At 52.0% G+C, this 21,529-nt stretch overlaps 1 protein-coding gene across 1 annotated transcript; it reads left to right on the top strand.

The window, feature by feature from the left end:
• Positions 1–2,584: 2,584 nt before the first annotated feature.
• On the top strand, positions 2,585–21,040 carry LOC120922738 (sodium/potassium-transporting ATPase subunit beta-2-like). The gene is made up of 7 exons (XM_040334779.1): positions 2,585–2,737; positions 6,072–6,200; positions 8,152–8,253; positions 8,771–8,964; positions 17,269–17,340; positions 17,848–17,952; positions 19,653–21,040. The coding sequence occupies exons 1-7, from the start codon at positions 2,626–2,628 to the stop codon at positions 19,812–19,814; spliced, it is 876 nt and encodes a 291-aa protein (XP_040190713.1). The 5' UTR covers positions 2,585–2,625; the 3' UTR covers positions 19,815–21,040.
• The last annotated feature ends 489 nt before the right edge of the window (positions 21,041–21,529 follow it).

Here is a 21,529-nt window from a genome sequence, read left to right as displayed (position 1 = left end):
ACTCTCATTCCCCCTCTCTCTCACCCTCTCATGATATACAATAATGGATGTAGGGGCCTTTGGGGGGGCAGCATTTTATTAAATTAAAGTGGGCCGGTCCGGATGAAGTCCAGGGCCCAATTTTTGTCCCAGTCCAGCCCTGACGGCCCCAGAAGGAAGCAAGAAAGAGCCGAAGACAGTTTGCTGAAGACAAGCAGACTAAGGACATGGATTCCTGGGGTCTGATGAGACAAGATAAAGGGATTGGTGTCAGAGGGTGTCAGAGGGTGTCAGAGGGTGTCAGAGTCATACCTTCCTTTTTCATTATTATTTATTTTTTACCTTTTTATCAAAGTGATATTCGCCTTTTTTCATTTTTTGTATTTTTATCTGAAAAATTCCTTTTTTTTTCAGGTTATGTTCTTTTTATTTTATTTTCCTTTTTATGACCGGAGTGTCAGCTCCTGAGCCAAGAATAGCCCGGGACAGGCTGTGCTCTGCAGGTCGGGGCGATGATAACATCACGTCAGGCATTTTAATGGCGTGGTGAAGACAGAAAGATCCAGTCCAGTCCTGACACAGCGAGAAGTCGTCCAACCGGTTCCCCCGGAGCAGGGAGTGACCGAGCCCAACATTCGATGTACAGAGAATCCGAGAACACCGAGAACCTATCGCCCCATGAACCAGATCCCTCCAGAATCCCCTCCCACCGCCGGGATCCATTGTATGGAGACCCCCGAAACTGACCCACCGATCCAACGGTATCACTCTGCCTGAAACCAGAGGAGCTTACACTCTAATGTCCCCCCCCCTCCCCCACCGAGCTCCATTGTATGGAGACCCCCGAAACTGACCCACCGATCCAACGGTATCACCCTGCCTGAAACCAGAGGAGCTTACACTCTAATGTCCCCTCCCCTCCCCCCACCGAGCTCCATTGTATGGAGACCCCCGAAAATGACCCACTTATCCAACGGTATCACTCTACATGAAACCAGAGGAGCTTACACTCTAATGTCCCCTCCCCCACACAGTCACATCAGTCTCTGTACAGAGGAGCTTACACTCTAATGTCCCCTCCCCCCACCGCCGGGATCCATTGTATGGAGACCCCCGAAACTGACCCACCTATCCAACGGTATCACTCTACCTGAAACCAGAGGAGCTTACACTCTAATGTCCCCTCCCCCACCCCACCGGGATCCATTGTATGGAGACCCCCGAAACTGACCCACCTATCCAACGGTATCACCCTACCTGAAACCAGAGGAGCTTACACTCTAATGTCCCCTCCCCCCACTGAGCTCCATTGTATGGAGACCCCCGAAAATGACCCACTTATCCAACGGTATCACTCTACCTGAAACCAGAGGAGCTTACACTCTAATGTCCCCTCCCCTCACATCACATCAGTCTCTGTACAGAGGAGCTTACACTCTAATGTCCCCTCCCCTCCCCCCACTGAGCTCCATTGTATGGAGACCCCCGAAACTGACCCACCTATCCAACGGTATCACCCTACCTGAAACCAGAGGAGCTTACACTCTAATGTCCCCTCCCCCTCACATCACATCAGTCTCTGTACAGAGGAGCTTACACTCTAATATCCCCTCCCCCACAGTCACACACTATTATTATTATTATGGATGTATCTCTGACGTAGACGGTGGCGCTGTACGGCGGTGGGGGTGGGTGGGATCCGGTCAGTACCGGTGTGAATCGTTTCATTGTTTCAGTTTTAGGAGGAAATTGTTTGTTTGGACAGAAAACAGAACGATCGGCGGCGAGGAGAAACAATAATATTTTTGGTGTATTATTGCTGCAGGAGGGGGCGGGGCTGCTGGTCACTCAGGGGGGGCGGGGGGAGGGCAGGGAATCTCGGCGCTCCCATTGATTTACGATTCGAATATGCAAATGAGGGAGATATGCCGATTCACGAACGTACTTGCGCCCGGCACATTAATATACACGGTTTACGTAAGTCGTACGTTCGGCGTAAAGTTATTCCCCACATAGGAGGCGCAACTCATGCAAAGGAATGGACCAGGGAACAGCCGTCGTATTTTACGTCGTTTACATAGTAGGACGTGAATAGGGCTGGGCGTAGGTTACGTTCACGTCGTAGGCAGTGATTCAACGTATCTTAGGGAGTAATTCTGACGTCATTCTGAGCATGCACACTGGGATGCATCCACGGAACAGCGCATGCGCCGTTCGTTTGACCCATCATTTGGATGGGGTCACGCTTCATTTAAATGTATCGCGCCCACTTCCACCTACTTTGAATTAGGCGGGCTTACGCCTACAAATTTACGTTACGCCGGCGCAACGTTGGGAGCGAGTGCTTTGTGAATTCCATGCTTGCCTCTCTGCGTTGCGTCGGCGTAGCGCAAAAGAGATACGCTACGATGTCTGTGAATCCGGCCCTTTGTATACAATCAGGAGATATAGAGAAGAACAGAACGTTATAAATGAGGAGAATACTCTGTGGGGGGGGGTGACCCATTATACCGGTCTAACACCTCCACCCAGGTGAGTGAGGGCAGCTCATGAATATTAATGAGGGGGGCGTGTCCCGGGAGAGGATTATAAGGCAGGTGGGGTGCGGTGCCAGGATCAGAAGGAGCACAGAACAGGTCGGGCAAGATGGCAACCCTCACCATGAACAGGTCCTGGAGGAAGGTCTTGGATGAGATTAAGGAGTTTATGTGGAACCCCAAGACTCGGGAATTTATGGGACGCACCGGTACCAGCTGGGGTAAGAGAAGAGGGGTGAGGGGGATCTATGGGGGGGGGCACCTTAATATGGATGGGGTAATGGGGGCAACAGAGGGTGGGACCCCCATCTACAACACTCTTATTATTTGTATACTGACCTCCTCCTCTACAGCACCCCACATCACCGATCAGGGGGATCCCCCTCTACAGCTCCCTACATCACAGATCAGGGGGATCCTCCTCTACAGCACCCCACATCACAGATCAGGGGGATTCTCCTCTACAGCACCCCACATCACAGATCAGGGGGATCCTCCTCTACAGCACCCCACATCACCGATCAGGGGGATCCTCCTCTACAGCACCCCACATCACAGATCAGGGGGATCCCCCTCTACAGCTCCCCACATCACAGATCAGGGGGATCCCCCTCTACAGCACCCCACATCACAGATCAGGGGGATCCCCCTCTACAGCTCCCTACATCACAGATCAGGGGGATCCTCCTCTACAGCTCCCTACATCACAGATCAGGGGGATCCTCCTCTACAGCACCCCACATCACAGATCAGGGGGATCCTCCTCTACAGCACCCCACATCACAGATCAGGGGGATCCTCCTCTACAGCACCCCACATCACAGATCAGGGGGATCCTCCTCTACAGCTCCCTACATCACAGATCAGGGGGATCCTCCTCTACAGCACCCCACATCACAGATCAGGGGGATCCTCCTCTACAGCACCCCACATCACAGATCAGGGGGATCCTCCTCTACAGCTCCCTACATCACAGATCAGGGGGATCCTCCTCTACAGCACCCAACATCACAGATCAGGGGGATCCTCCTCTACAGCACCCCACATCACAGATCAGGGGGATCCTCCTCTACAGCACCCCACATAACAGATCAGGGGGATCCCCCTCTACAGCTCCCCACATCACAGTTCAGGGGATCCTCCTCTACAGCTCCCCTCATCACAGTTCAGGGGGATCCTCCTCTACAGCACCCCACATCACAGATCAGGGGGATCCTCCTCTACAGCTCCCTACATCACAGATCAGGGGGATCCTCCTCTACAGCACCCCACATCACAGATCAGGGGGATCCTCCTCTACAGCTCCCCACATCACAGATCAGGGGGATCCTCCTCTACAGCATCCCACATCACAGATCAGGGGGATCCCCCTCTACAGCACCCCACATCACAGATCAGGGGGATCCTCCTCTACAGCTCCCCACATCACAGATCAGGGGGATTCTCCTCTACAGCACCCCACATCACAGATCAGGGGGATCCTCCTCTACAGCACCCCACATCTCAGATCAGGGGGATCCTCCTCTACAGCACCCCACATCACAGATCAGGGGGATCCTCCTCTACAGCACCCCACATCACAGATCAGGGGGATCTCCCTCTACAGCACCCCACATCACAGATCAGGGGGATCCTCCTCTACAGCTCCCCACATCACAGATCAGGGGGATCCCCCTCTACAGCACCCCACATCACAGATCAGGGGGATCCTCCTCTACAGCTCCCTACATCACAGATCAGGGGGATCCTCCTCTACAGCTCCCTACATCACAGATCAGGGGGATCCTCCTCTACAGCACCCCACATCACAGATCAGGGGGATCCTCCTCTACAGCTCCCTACATCACAGATCAGGGGGATCCTCCTCTACAGCACCCCACATCACAGATCAGGGGGATCCTCCTCTACAGCACCCCACATCACAGATCAGGGGGATCCTCCTCTACAGCACCCCACATCACAGATCAGGGGGATCCTCCTCTACAGCTCCCTACATCACAGATCAGGGGGATCCTCCTCTACAGCACCCCACATCACAGATCAGGGGGATCCTCCTCTACAGCACCCCACATAACAGATCAGGGGGATCCCCCTCTACAGCTCCCCACATCACAGTTCAGGGGATCCTCCTCTACAGCTCCCCTCATCACAGTTCAGGGGGATCCTCCTCTACAGCACCCCACATCACAGATCAGGGGGATCCTCCTCTACAGCTCCCTACATCACAGATCAGGGGGATCCTCCTCTACAGCACCCCACATCACAGATCAGGGGGATCCTCCTCTACAGCTCCCCACATCACAGATCAGGGGGATCCTCCTCTACAGCATCCCACATCACAGATCAGGGGGATCCCCCTCTACAGCACCCCACATCACAGATCAGGGGGATCCTCCTCTACAGCTCCCCACATCACAGATCAGGGGGATTCTCCTCTACAGCACCCCACATCACAGATCAGGGGGATCCTCCTCTACAGCACCCCACATCTCAGATCAGGGGGATCCTCCTCTACAGCACCCCACATCACAGATCAGGGGGATCCTCCTCTACAGCACCCCACATCACAGATCAGGGGGATCCCCCTCTACAGCACCCCACATCACAGATCAGGGGGATCCTCCTCTACAGCTCCCCACATCACAGATCAGGGGGATCCCCCTCTACAGCACCCCACATCACAGATCAGGGGGATCCCCCTCTACAGCACCCCACATCACAGATCAGGGGGATCCTCCTCTACAGCTCCCTACATCACAGATCAGGGGGATCCTCCTCTACAGCACCCCACATCACAGATCAGGGGGATCCCCCTCTACAGCACCCCACATCACAGATCAGGGGGATCCTCCTCTACAGCACCCCACATCACAGATCAGGGGGATCCTCCTCTACAGCACCCCACATCACAGATCAGGGGGATCCCCCTCTACAGCACCCCACATCACGGATCAGGGGGATCCTCCTCTACAGCACCCCACATCACAGATCAGGGGGATCCCCCTCTACAGCACCCCACATCACAGATCAGGGGGATCCTCCTCTACAGCTCCCCACATCACAGATCAGGGGGATCCTCCTCTACAGCTCCCCACATCACAGTTCAGGGGATCCCCCTCTACAGCTCCCCACATCACAGATCAGGGGGATCCCCCTCTACAGCTCCCCACATCACAGTTCAGGGGATCCTCCTCTACAGCTCCCCTCATCACAGTTCAGGGGGATCCTCCTCTACAGCACCCCACATCACAGATCAGGGGGATCCTCCTCTACAGCTCCCTACATCACAGATCAGGGGGATCCTCCTCTATAGCACCCCACATCACAGATCAGGGGGATCCTCCTCTACAGCACCCCACATTATCGTTCAGGGGGATCCCCCTCTATGCACCCCACATCACAGATCAGGGGGATCCCCCTCTATGCACCCCACATCACAGATCAGGGGGATCCTCCTCTATGCACCCCACATCTCCATTGGGTGGATCCCCCCTTGTTATTAGTGAGGTTCTCCACATCCAATGAGACAAATTGATTGCTCCTTTGTTCCCCCAGCGCTCATCATCCTCTTCTATGTGGTGTTCTATGCCGTCCTCTCGGCGATCTTCGTTCTCTGCCTGTATGTGATGCTGCAAACCATCGACAAAAATTATCCGAAATATCAAGATCGACTGCCATATCCAGGTAAGAGAAACCGCCCCTCCCCCAATGCCCCTCATCCATTTCCCCTGGGGGCTGCCTCTATTTCCAATCCATAGCCGGTGGCCAATGAAAGTTCTATTCAGTCCTGCTATTTGGACCCCTTCACATGGTCCTCAGAAACCATCACAGGTGGCTGGAGAAGGACGTTGGGTTCCACCATAGCAGTCTTTGGGGAGGACATGGTGGAGTAGGGGGACCATCAGTCTTTGGGGAGGACATGGTGGAGTAGGGGGACCATCAGTCTGTGGGGAGGACATGGTGGAGTATGGGGACCATCACTCTGTGGGGAGGACATGGTGGAGTAGGGGGACAATCACTCTGTGGGGAGAACATGGTGGAGTAGGGGGACCATCACTCTGTGGGGAGGACATGGTGGAGTAGGGGGACCATCACTCTGTGGGGAGAACATGGTGGAGTAGGGGGACCATCACTCTGTGGGGAGGACATGGTGGAGTAGGGGGACCATCACTCTGTGGGGAGGACATGGTGGAGTAGGGGGACCATCACTCTGTGGGGAGAACATGGTGGAGTAGGGGGACCATCAGTCTTTGAGGAGGACATGGTGAAGTAGGGGGACCATCAGTCTGTGGGGAGGACATGGTGGAGTAGGGGGACCATCACTCTGTGGGGAGGACATGGTGGAGTAGGGGGACCATCACTCTGTGGGGAGGACATGGTGGAGTAGGGGGACCATCACTCTGTGGGGAGAACATGGTGGAGTAGGGGGACCATCACTCTGTGGGGAGGACATGGTGGAGTAGGGGGACCATCACTCTGTGGGGAGGACATGTGGAGTAGGGGGACCATCACTCTGTGGGGAGGACATGTGGAGTAGGGAGACCATCACTCTGTGGGGAGGACATGGTGGAGTAGGGGGACCATCACTCTGTGGGGAGGACATGGTGGAGTAGGGGGACCATCACTCTGTTGGGAGGACATGGTGGAGTATGGGGACCATCAGTCTGTGGGTAGAACATGGTGGAGTAGGGGGACCATCAGTCTGTGGAGAGGACATGGTAGAGTAGGGAGACCATCACTCTGTGGGGAGAACATGGTGGATTAGGGGGACCATCAGTCTGTGGGGAGGACATGGTGAAGTAGGGGGACCATCACTCTGTGGGGAGGACATGGTGGAGTAGGGGGACCATCAGTCTGTGGGGAGGACATGGTGGAGTAGGGGGACCATCAGTCTGTGGAGAGGACATGGTAGAGTAGGGAGACCATCACTCTGTGGGGAGAACATGGTGGATTAGGGGGACCATCAGTCTGTGGGGAGGACATGGTGAAGTAGGGGGACCATCACTCTGTGGGGAGGACATGGTGGAGTAGGGGGACCATCAGTCTGTGGGGAGGACATGGTGGAGTAGGGGGACAATCACTCTGTGGGGAGGACATGGTGGAGTAGGGGGACCATCAGTCTGTGGGGAGGACATGGTGGAGTAGGGGGACCATCACTCTGTGGGGAGGACATGGTGGAGTAGGGGGACCATCAGTCTGTGGGGAGGACATGGTGGAGTAGGGGGACCATCAGTCTGTGGGGAGGACATGGTGGAGTAGGGGGACCATCACTCTGTGGGGAGGACATGGTGGAGTAGGGGGACCATCACTCTGTGGGGAGGACATGGTGAAGTAGGGGGACCATCACTCTGTGGGGAGGACATGGTGGAGTAGGGGGACCATCACTCTGTGGGGAGGACATAGTGGAGTAGGGGACTATCACTCTGTGGGGAGAACATGGTGGAGTAGGGGGACCATCACTCTGTGGGGGGACATGGTGGAGTGGGGGGCTGCCAGTCATTGGGGAGAACATGGTGGAGTAGGGGGCTGTCAGTCAATGGGGGGAGGGGAGTTCTCAGTCATTGGAGAAAACATTTGTTGTCATACCATCTGAACATGTTTCTTGTATTGATCGGTGACCTCTCTCCTCTTCCAGGATTGATGATCAGACCCAACATACCATCCCTACAGATCACCTTTAATGGACAGAACACCACCTGGAAGCAGTATGTTGACGGAATCGATTCGGCCCTGAAAGGTGAGTCCACAAAGATCTCTTATACATCTGACCTCCAACCCCAACCCATGACATCTGACCTCTCTCACCATTGGTTATCACCGACCTCACACCGCTCTCCAGACACCTGACCTCCAACCTTAACCCCAACCCATGACATCTGACCTCTCTCACCATTGGTCATCACCGACCTCACACCGCTCTCCAGACACCTGACCTCCAACCTTAACCCCAACCCATGACATCTGACCTCTCTCACCATTGGTCCAACACACACTGTGCCCAACCTCTGTCCATATTACCTACCTCTGATCCTGAGGTCCTCCATCCATCCTTCCACATCATCTACATCCAGCTCCATCCCCCTTCCCTCAGAGACACCTTCCCCTTATCACCCCCCCCCCACCCCCCAACATGCCTATCCCTGGCCCCCCATCTGCTGCCATCACCATGATACTTCTTGAAAGTCTAGGTCCAATCTAATGTTCCATCTTTCTGAAGAACCTTCCTGCTGTGACACCTTCACCTTCTCCTGCAGGTTATGACCAATCCACCCAGCAGATAACGGGCATCGACTGCCCATTTCAAGACTACTTCAGACAGGACAACATCACCATCCCCAAACAGGCGTGTCGGTTCACCCGGGACCTGCTGGGGAGCTGCTCTGGGCTCAATGACACCTCCTATGGATATGCCAACGGAATGCCATGTGTGCTCATCAAAATGAACCGGGTGAGGCATCTGGGGGGGTTACAATATATTAAACCACCCTCAAATCTCTGTACACCCCTTAATCTCTATACACCCCTAATCTCCATCTCTGTACACCCCTAATCTCCATCTCTGTACACCCCTAATCTCCATCTCTGTACACCCCTAATCTCCACCTCTGTACACCCCTAATCTCCATCTCTATACACCCCTAATCTCCATCTCTGTACACCCCTAATCTCCATTCTGTAAACCCCTAATCTCCATTCTGTACACCCCTAATCTCCATCTCTGTACACCCCTAATCTCCACCTCTGTACACCCCTAATCTCCATCTCTGTACACCCCTTAATCTCTATACACCCCTAATCTTCACCTCTGTACACCCCTAATCTCCATCTTTGTACACCCCTAATCTCCATCTCTGTACACCCCTAATCTCCATCTCTATACACCCCTAATCTCCATCTCTATACACCCCTAATCTCCATCTCTGTACACCCCTAATCTCCACCTCTGTACACCCCTAATCTACATCTCTGTACACCCCTAATCTCCATCTCTGTACACCCCTAATCTCCATCTCTGTACACCCCTAATCTCCACCTCTGTGCACCCCTAATCTCCATCTCCATGCACCCCTAATCTCCACCTCCGTACACCCCTAATCTCCACCTCTGTACACCCCTAATCTCCATCTCGGTACACCCCTAATATCCACCTCTGTACACCCCTAATCTCCACCTCTGTACACCCCTAATCTCCATTCTGTACACCCCTAATCTCCATCTCTGTACACCCCTAATCTACATCTCTGTACACCCCTAATCTCCATCTCTGTACACCCCTAATCTCCACCTCTGTACACCCCTAATCTCCATCTCTGTACACCCCTAATCTCCATCTCTGTACACCCCTAATCTCCACCTCTGTACACCCCTAATCTCCATCTCTGTACACCCCTTAATCTCCATCTATGTACACCCCTTAATCTCCATCTCTGTACACCCCTTAATCTCCATACACCCCTAATCTCCATCTCTGTACACCCCTAATCTACATCTCTGTACACCCCTAATCTCCATCTCTGTACACCCCTAATCTCCACCTCTGTACACCCTTAATCTCCATCTCTGTACACCCCTAATCTCCACCTCTGTACACCCCTAATCTCCATCTCTGTACACCCCTTAATCTCCATCTCTGTACACCCCTTAATCTCCATCTCTGTACACCCCTAATCTCCATCTCTGTACACCCCTTAATCTCCATCTCTGTACACCCCTAATCTCCATCTCTGTACACCCCTAATCTCCATCTCTGTACACCCCTAATCTCCATCTCTGTACACCCCCTAATCTCCATCTCTGTACACCCCTTAATCTCCATCTCTGTACACCCCTAATCTCCATCTCTGTACACCCCTAATCTCCATCTCTGTACACCCCTAATCTCCATCTCTGTACACCCCTAATCTCCACCTCTGTACACCCCTAATCTCCATCTCTGTACACCCCTAATCTCCACCTCTGTACACCCCTAATCTCCATCTCTGTACACCCCTAATCTCCATCTCTGTACACCCCTAATCTCATCTCTGTACACCCCTAATCTCCATCTCTGTACACCCCTAATCTCCATCTCTGTACACCCCTAATCTCCACCTCTGTACACCCCTAATCTCATCTCTGTACACCCCTAATCTCCACCTCTGTATACCCCTAATCTCCACCTCTGTATACCCCTAATCTCCATCTCTGTACACCCCTTAATCTCCATCTCTGTACACCCCTTAATCTCCATCTCTGTACACCCCTTAATCTCCATACACCCCTAATCTCCATCTCTGTACACCCCTTAATCTCCATCTCTGTACACCCCTTAATCTCCATACACCCCTAATCTACATCTCTGTACACCCCTAATCTCCATCTCTGTACACCCCTAATCTCCATCTCTGTACACCCCTAATCTCCATTCTGTAAACCCCTAATCTCCATTCTGTACACCCCTAATCTCCATCTCTGTACACCCCTTAATCTCCATCTCTGTACACCCCTAATCTCCATACACCCCTAATCTACATCTCTGTACACCCCTAATCTACATCTCTGTACACCCCTAATCTACATCTCTGTACACCCCTAATCTACATCTCTGTACACCCCTTAATCTCCATACACCCCTAATCTCCATCTCTGTACACCCCTAATCTCCATCTCTGTACACCCCTAATCTCCACCTCTGTACACCCCTAATCTCCATCTCTGTACACCCCTAATCTCCATCTCTGTACACCCCTAATCTCCACCTCTGTACACCCCTAATCTCCATCTCTGTACACCCCTAATCTCCATCTCTGTACACCCCTAATCTCCACCTCTGTACACCCCTAATCTCCACCTCTGTACACCCCTAATATCATCTCTGTACACCCCTAATCTCCATCTCTGTACACCCCTAATATCATCTCTGTACACCCCTAATCTCCATCTCTGTACACCCCTAATCTCCATCTCTGTACACCCCTAATATCATCTCTGTACACCCCTAATCTCCATCTCTGTACACCCCTAATATCATCTCTGTACACCCCTAATCTCCATCTCTGTACACCCCTAATATCATCTCTGTACACCCCTAATCTCCATCTCTGTACACCCCTAATCTCATCTCTGTACACCCCTAATCTCCACCTCTGTACACCCCTAATCTCCACCTCTGTACACCCCTAATCTCCATCTCTGTACACCCCTAATCTCCATCTCTGTACACCCCTTAATCTCCGTGCACCCCTAATCTCCATCTCTGTACACCCCTAATCTCCATCTCTGTACACCCCTAATCTCCATCTCTGTACACCCCTAATCTCCATCTCTGTACACCCCTAATCTCCATCTCTGTACACCCCTAATCTCCAAATCTGTACACCCCTAATCTCCACCTCTGTACACCCCTAATCTCCACCTCTGTACACCCCTAATCTCATCTCTGTACACCCCTAATCTCCACCTCTGTATACCCCTAATCTCCACCTCTGTACACCCCTAATCTCCATCTCTGTACACCCCTAATCTCCATCTCTGTACACCCCTTAATCTCCGTGCACCCCTAATCTCCATCTCTGTACACCCCTAATCTCCATCTCTGTACACCCCTAATCTCCATCTCTGTACACCCCTAATCTCCATCTCTGTACACCCCTAATCTCCATCTCTGTACACCCCTAATCTCCATCTCTGTACACCCCCTAATCTCCATCTCTGTACACCCCTAATCTCCATCTCTGTACACCCCTAATCTCCATCTCTGTACACCCCTAATCTCCATCTCTGTACACCCCTAATCTCCATCTCTGTACACCCCTAATCTCCACCTCTGTACACCCCTAATCTCCATCTCTGTACACCCCTAATCTCCACCTCTGTACACCCCTAATCTCCACCTCTGTACACCCCTAATCTCCATCTCTGTACACCCCTAATCTCCATCTCTGTACACCCCCTAATCTCCACCTCTGTACACCCCTAATCTCCACCTCTGTACACCCCTAATCTCCATCTCTGTACACCCCTTAATCTCCATCTCTGTACACCCCTAATCTCCATCTCTGTACACCCCTTAATCTCCATACACCCCTAATCTCCATCTCTGTACACCCCTTAATCTCCATCTCTGTACACCCCTAATCTCCATCTCTCTACACCCCTAATCTCCATCTCCATGCACCCCTAATCTCCATCACTGTATACCCCTAATCTCCATCTCTCTACACCCCTAATCTCCATCTCCATACACCCCTAATCTCCATCTCTGTACACCCCTTAATCTCCATCTCTGTACACCCCTTAATCTCCATACACCCCTAATCTCCATCTCTGTACACCCCTAATCTCCATCTCTGTACACCCCTAATCTCCATCTCTGTACACCCCTAATCTCCATTCTGTAAACCCCTAATCTCCATTCTGTACACCCCTAATCTCCATCTCTGTACACCCCTTAATCTCCATCTCTGTACACCCCTAATCTCCATACACCCCTAATCTACATCTCTGTACACCCCTAATCTACATCTCTGTACACCCCTAATCTACATCTCTGTACACCCCTAATCTACATCTCTGTACACCCCTAATCTCCACCTCTGTACACCCCTAATCTCCACCTCTGTACACCCCTAATCTCCACCTCTGTACACCCCTAATCTCAATCTCTGTACACCCCTAATCTCCATCTCTGTACACCCCTAATCTCCATCTCTGTACACCCCTTAATCTCCATCTCTGTACACCCCTTAATCTCCATCTCTGTACACCCCTAATCTCCATCTCTGTACACCCCTAATCTCCATCTCTGTACACCCCTAATCTCCACCTCTGTACACCCCTAATCTCCACCTCTGTACACCCCTAATCTCATCTCTGTACACCCCTAATCTCATCTCTGTACACCCCTAATCTCCACCTCTGTACACCCCTAATCTCCACCTCTGTACACCCCTAATCTCATCTCTGTACACCCCTAATCTCCATCTCTGTACACCCCTAATCTCCATCTCTGTACACCCCTAATCTCCATCTCTGTACACCCCTAATCTCCACCTCTGTACACCCCCTAATCTCCATCTCTGTACACCCCTAATATCATCTCTGTACACCCCTAATCTCCATCTCTGTACACCCCTAATATCATCTCTGTACACCCCTAATCTCCATCTCTGTACACCCCTAATATCATCTCTGTACACCCCTAATCTCCATCTCTGTACACCCCTAATCTCATCTCTGTACACCCCTAATCTCCATCTCTGTACACCCCTAATCTCATCTCTGTACACCCTTAATCTCCACCTCTGTACACCCCTAATCTCCACCTCTGTACACCCCTAATCTCCATCTCTGTACACCCCTAATCTCCATCTCTGTACACCCCTTAATCTCCGTGCACCCCTAATCTCCATCTCTGTACACCCCTAATCTCCATCTCTGTACACCCCTAATCTCCATCTCTGTACACCCCTAATCTCCATCTCTGTACACCCCTAATCTCCATCTCTGTACACCCCCTAATCTCCATCTCTGTACACCCCTAATCTCCACCTCTGTACACCCCTAATCTCCATCTCTGTACACCCCTAATCTCCACCTCTGTACACCCCTAATCTCCATCTCTGTACACCCCTAATCTCCATCTCTGTACACCCCTTAATCTCCGTGCACCCCTAATCTCCATCTCTGTACACCCCTAATCTCCACCTCTGTACACCCCTAATCTCCATCTCTGTACACCCCTAATCTCCATCTCTGTACACCCCTAATCTCATCTCTGTACACCCCTAATCTCCATCTCTGTACACCCCTAATCTCCATCTCTGTACACCCCTAATCTCATCTCTGTACACCCCTAATCTCATCTCTGTACACCCCTTAATCTCCATACACCCCTAATCTCATCTCTGTACACCCCTAATCTCCACCTCTGTACACCCCTAATCTACATCTCTGTACACCCCTAATCTCCATCTCTGTACACCCCTAATCTCCATCTCTGTACACCCCTAATCTCCATCTCTGTACACCCCTAATCTCCACCTCTGTACACCCCTAATCTCATCTCTGTACACCCCTTAATCTCCATCTCTGTACACCCCTAATCTCCATCTCTGTACACCCCTAATCTCATCTCTGTACACCCCTAATCTCCACCTCTGTACACCCCTAATCTCCATCTCTGTACACCCCTAATCTCCACCTCTGTACACCCCTAATCTCCATCTCTGTAAACCCCATCTCTGTACACCCCTAATCTCCATCTCTGTACACCCCTAATCTCCATCTCTGTACACCCCTAATCTCCATCTCTGTACACCCCTAATCTCCACCTCTGTACACCCCTAATCTCCATCTCTGTACACCCCTAATCTCCATCTCTGTACACCCCTAATCTCATCTCTGTACACCCCCTAATCTCCATCTCTGTACACCCCTAATCTCCATCTCTGTACACCCCTAATCTCCACCTCTGTACACCCCTAATCTCCATCTCTGTACACCCCTAATCTCCATCTCTGTACACCCCTAATCTCCATCTCTGTACACCCCTAATCTCCATCTCTGTACACCCCCTAATCTCCATCTCTGTACACCCCTTAATCTCCATCTCTGTACACCCCTAATCTCATCTCTGTACACCCCTTAATCTCCATCTCTGTACACCCCTAATCTCCATCTCTGTACACCCCTAATCTCATCTCTGTACACCCCTAATCTCCACCTCTGTACACCCCTAATCTCCATCTCTGTACACCCCTAATCTCCATCTCTGTACACCCCTAATCTCCACCTCTGTACACCCCTAATCTCCATCTCTGTAAACCCCATCTCTGTACACCCCTAATCTCCATCTCTGTACACCCCTAATCTCCATCTCTGTACACCCCTAATCTCCATCTCTGTACACCCCTAATCTCCACCTCTGTACACCCCTAATCTCCATCTCTGTACACCCCTAATCTCCATCTCTGTACACCCCTAATCTCATCTCTGTACACCCCCTAATCTCCATCTCTGTACACCCCTAATCTCCATCTCTGTACACCCCTAATCTCCATCTCTGTACACCCCTAATCTCCATCTCTGTACACCCCTAATCTCCACCTCTGTACACCGCTAATCTCCATCTCTGTACACCCCTTAATCTCCATCTCTGTACACCCCTAATCTCCATCTCTGTACACCCCTAATCTCCATCTCTGTACACCCCTAATCTCCATCTCTGTACACCCCTAATCTCCATCTCTGTACACCCCTTAATCTCCATCTCTGTACACCCCTTAATCTCCATCTCTGTACACCCCTAATCTCCATCTCTGTACACCCCTTAATCTCCATCTCTGTACACCCCTAATCTCCATCTCTGTACACCCCTTAATCTCCATCTCTGTACACCCCTAATCTCCATCTCTGTACATTATCCTCCACCTGTGCATATTACCCTCCATCTCTCGATATATTACCCCATCTCTCTATGTTACCCTCCATCTCTCGATATATTACCCCATCTCTCTATGTTACCCTCCATCGCTCTCTGTTACCCTCCATCTCTCTCTGTTACCCTCCATCTCTCTCTGTTACCCTCCATCTCTCTCTGTTACCCTCCATCGCTCTCTGTTACCCTCCATCGCTCTCTGTTACCCTCCATCTCTCTCTGTTACCCTCCATCTCTCTCTGTTACCCTCCATCTCTCTATATTACCCTCCATCTCTCTCTGTTACCCTCCATCGCTCTCTGTTACCCTCCATCTCTCTCTGTTACCCTCCATCGCTCTCTGTTACCCTCCATATCTCTCTGTTACCCTCCATCTCTCAATATATTACCCCATCTCTCTCTGTTACCCTCCATCTCTCTCTGTTACCCTCCATCTCTCTCTGTTACCCTCCATCTCTCAATATATTACCCCATCTCTCTCTGTTACCCTCCATCTCTCTCTGTTACCCTCCATCTCTCTCTGTTACCCTCCATCTCTCTCTGTTACCCTCCATCTCTCGATATATTACCCCATCTCTCTCTGTTACCCTCCATCTCTCGATATATTACCCCATCTCTCTGTGTTACCCTCCATCTCTCTATGTTACCCTCCATCTCTCTATGTTACCCTCCATCTCTCTCTGTTACCCTCCATCTCTCTCTGTTACCCTCCATCTCTCTATGTTACCCTCCATCTCTCTCTGTTACCCTCCATCTCTCTCTGTTACCCTCCATCTCTCTCTGTTACCCTCCATCGCTCTCTGTTACCCTCCATCTCTCTCTGTTACCCTCCATCTCTCTATGTTACCCTCCATCTCTCTATGTTACCCTCCATCTCTCTCTGTTACCCTCCATCTCTCTCTGTTACCCTCCATCTCTCTCTGTTACCCTCCATCTCTCTATATTACCCCATCTCTCTGTGTTACCCTCCATCTCTCTATATTACCCCATCTCTCTCTGTTACCCTCCATCTCTCTCTGTTACCCTCCATCTCTCTCTGTTACCCTCCATCTCTCTCTGTTACCCTCCATCTCTCTCTGTTACCCTCCATATCTCTCTGTTACCCTCCATCTCTCTCTGTTACCCTCCATCTCTCTCTGTTACCCTCCATCTCTCTCTGTTACCCTCCATCTCTCTCTGTTACCCTCCATCTCTCTCTGTTACCCTCCATCTCTCTGTATGTTGATATTTTACCCCACCTTGTAACCCTATCCCGTTTCTCTAAGCGTTAGCCCCCTTACTATACCCCCCTAACAGCAGATTGTTTGGTGCTCATCATTCTTCTCCATTACGGCAGGTGGTAAAGTTCTTTCCGGAAATCATCCCGAGCCTCTCCAACACCTCCATCACCATTAAGTGCACCTCCAAGGTGAGTACATGGGGGGCTCACAGTGGTCTGTTATCTCTCTTTATTCTCCCCAGAAGCCTAAATAAGTGAAAGGAAAATGATACAAATAAATCTGTGAAAAGTGTGGGGGGGAGGGGCATTTGTATGGTGCCCCCCGGAGTCAATACTTTGTAGAACCCCCTTTCTCTACAAGTCTTTTTGGGGGGGTCTCTACCAGCTTTGCACATCTAGAGAGGGACATTTCTCCTCCATTCTTCTTCTCTGTAAAATATCTCACGCTCTGTCAGATTGGATGGAGAGCGTCTGTGATCAGCAATTTTCAAGTCTCGCCACAGATTCTCAATGGGATTTTGGTCTGGACTGTGACTGGGCCATTCTAACACATGAATAGGCTTTGATCTAAACCATCCCATTGTAGCTCTGGCTGTATGTTCTATATATGACATGTATGATATGTATGACACATATGACACGTATGATACTGTATATGATATCTCCCCGGTAACTAAAACCTCTCTCCCCTCCCAGGACGACAATCTACTGGGCAACATAACCTACTTCCCCAGCATCACCAACCAGAGCCTGGGCAGCATCGACCTCAAGTACTACCCCTACTATGGGCAACAGGCACAGGTAAGAACCTCCCGTAGGGTGCCAGAGGGGGGGGGGGCAGAACACCAAAACGTACCCCAGGTATAGGGCAGTGTGAACATCTGGGGATGGGATTGTAGAGTCCATTGGGTCCATCCATGTACTGCCCCTACTATGGGCAACAGGCACAGGTAAGAACCTCCCGTAGGGTGCCAGGGGGGGCAGAACACCAAAACGTACCCCAGGTATAGGGCAGTGTGAACATCTGGGGATGGGATTGTAGAGTCCAGTGGGTCCATCCATGTACTGCCCCTACTATGGGCAACCTCCTGTAGGGTGCCAGGGGGGGCAGAACACCAAAACGTACCCAGGTATAGGGCAGTGTGAACATCTGGGGATGGGATTGTAGAGTCCAGTGGGTCCATCCATGTACTGCCCCTACTATGGGCAACCTCCTGTAGGGTGCCAGGGGGGGCAGAACACCAAAACGTACCCTAGGTATAGGGCAGTGTGAACATCTGGGGATAGGATTGTAGAGTCCAGTGGGTCCATCCATGTACTGCCCCTACTATGGGCAACAGGCACAGGTAAGAACCTCCCGTAGGGTGCCAGAGGGGGGGGGGCAGAACACCCAACCTTACCCCAGGTATAGGGCAGTGTGAACATCTGGGGATGGGATTGTAGAGTCCAGTGGGTCCATCCATGTACTGCCCCTACTATGGGCAACAGGCACAGGTAAGAACCTCCCGTAGGGTGCCAGAGGGGGGGGCAGAACACCAAAACGTACCCCAGGTATAGGGCAGTGTGAACATCTGGGGATGGGATTGTAGAGTCCAGTGGGTCCATCCATGTACTGCCCCTACTATGGGCAACAGGCACAGGTAAGAACCTGCTGCTGGGTGCCAGAGGGGGCAGAACACCAAACCTCACCCTGGGTATAGGGCAGTGTGAACATCTGAGGATGGGATTGTAGAGTCCATTGGGTCATCCATGTACTGCCCCTACTATGGGCAACAGGCACAGGTAAGAACCTGCTGCTGGGTGCCAGAGGGGGCAGAACACCAAACCTTCCCCTGGGTATAGGGCAGTGTGAACATCTGGGGATAGGATTGTAGAGTCCATTGGGTTCATCCATGTACTGCCCCTACTATGGGCAACAGGCACAGGTAAGAACCTGCTGCTGGGTGCCAGAGGGGGCAGAACACCAAACCTTCCCCTGGGTATAGGGCAGTGTGAACATCTGAGGATGGGATTGTAGAGTCCATTGGGTCCACCATGTACTGCCCCTACTATGGGCAACAGGCACAGGTAAGAACCTGCCGCTGGGTGCCAGAGGGGGCAGAACACCAAACCTCACCCTGGGTATAGGGCAGTGTGAACCTCTGGGGATAGGATTGTAGAGTCCATTGGGTCCACCCATGTACTGCCCCTACTATGGGCAACAGGCACAGGTAAGAACCTGCTGCTGGGTGCCAGAGAGGGCAGAACACCAAACCTTCCCCTGGGTATAGGGCAGTGTTAAGGGCAGGTCCAGGTAAGAACCTCCCGTAGGGTGCCGGGGGGGGGCAGAACACTGAACCTTCCCCCGGGTACAGGGCAGTGTGAACATCTGAGGATGGGATTGTAGAGTCTGTCAGGTCCACCCCCTCCCCCCCTCTATAATGGGAATTGTCTCATATTTTGCCCCAGTCCAATGTGGAATTGAATTCACTGACCTCTCTCTGCCCTCCCCTCTTCTGCAGCCGACCTACACCCAGCCTTTCGTGGCGGTGCAATTCACGAACCTGACAAAAAACGTGGACCATAACGTGCAATGCTTGGTGAATGCCGCCAACATCGCCACCGACAACGACCGGGACAAATTCCAGGGACGGGTGTACTTCACGGTGCGCTCCAATTCTTAGAGAGACATCCAGAGAGATCCTCGTCTTCTCCACCAGGAATGGCCAAACCTCTGGAAGACATGACGGCCTCTCCCCACCCTTCTCATACGTCTGCCTGCATGGAGGGACTGCCCTGCCCCCGGTGGGGGGGCAATAAGAACGAGACTCTGGTTCCTTCCAGAAACCACCACCAAAAATCATCTACATAACTACCAACACCCCTCCTCAACAGCATCCAGACAACTGCCACTGTCCCCAACTAGAAAGCCTTCATACAACTACCACCACCCCCCATGAAGGACAATCCGACAACTACCACCACCCCCCATGAAGGACAATCCGACAACTACCACCACCCCCAATGAAGGACAACCCGACAACTACCACCACCCCCCATGAAGGACAATCCGACAACTACCACCCCCTCAATGAAGGACAACCCGACAACTACCACCACCCCCCATGAAGGACAACCCGACAACTACCACCACCCCCCATGAAGGACAACCTGACAACTACCACCACCCCCCATGAAGGACAACCCGACAACTACCACCACCCCCCATGAAGGACAACCCGACAACTACCACCACCCCCCATGAAGGACAATCCGACAACTACCACCACCCCCCATGAAGGACAATCTGACAACTACCACCACCCCCCATGAAGGACAACCTGACAACTACCACCACCCCCATGAAGGACAATCCGACAACTACCACCACCCCCCATGAAGGATAATCCGACAACTACCACCCCCTCATGAAGGACAATCCGACAACTACCACCACCCCCCATGAAAGACAATCCGACAATTACCACCACCCCCCATGAAGGACAATCCGACAACTACCACCACCCCCCATGAAGGACAACCCGACAACTACCACCACCCCCCATGAAGGACAATCTGACAACTACCACCACCCCCCATGAAGGACAATCTGACAACTACCACCACCCCCCATGAAGGACAACCCGACAACGACCACCACCCCCCATGAAGGACAATCCAACAACTACCATCACCCCCCATGAAGGACAATCCGACAACGACCACCACCCCCCATGAAGGACAATCTGACAACTACCACCACCCCCCATGAAGGACAACCCGACAACTATCACCACCCCCCATGAAGGACAATCCGACAACTACCACCACCCCCCATGAAGGACAATCCGACAACTACCACCACCCCCCATGAAGGACAATCCGACAACTACCACCACCCCCCATGAAGGACAATCTGACAACTACCACCATACCCAGCAAGTAGTGTCCCCAGAACTGCCACTGTCCCCTCAAAGTGTACATAGAACTGCCACTGTCCCCTCACACACACTGACCCCCCCCCCCACACACACACACTGACCCCCCCACCATACACACTGACCCCCCACACACACACTGACCCCCCCCCAACATACATACTGACCCCCCACACACACACTGACCCCCCACCCCACACACTGCCCCCCCACACACACACTGACCCCCCCAGAACACACTGACCCCCCCCCCACACACTTCCCCCCCCCCACACCACGCCCTTGTTCTGTATATAACGTGTGTATAGAGTATATTTAATGTGAAGTGATTCTGGCCGCTCCGGCCCGCGTACATCAATAAAAAGTCGGTGAATTTCTCCTCCGTCTCTCTTCATGTCGGGGGGAGGGTACTGAGATGGGACGGGGGGGGGTCAATGGTCTTCTCTGAGTGGATGAATGTT

Source organism: Rana temporaria, unplaced genomic scaffold (assembly GCF_905171775.1).
Source record: "Rana temporaria unplaced genomic scaffold, aRanTem1.1, whole genome shotgun sequence".
In the NCBI taxonomy this organism is placed as follows: Eukaryota; Metazoa; Chordata; class Amphibia; order Anura; family Ranidae; genus Rana; species Rana temporaria.
This window is presented reverse-complemented; position numbering and strand designations above follow the sequence as displayed.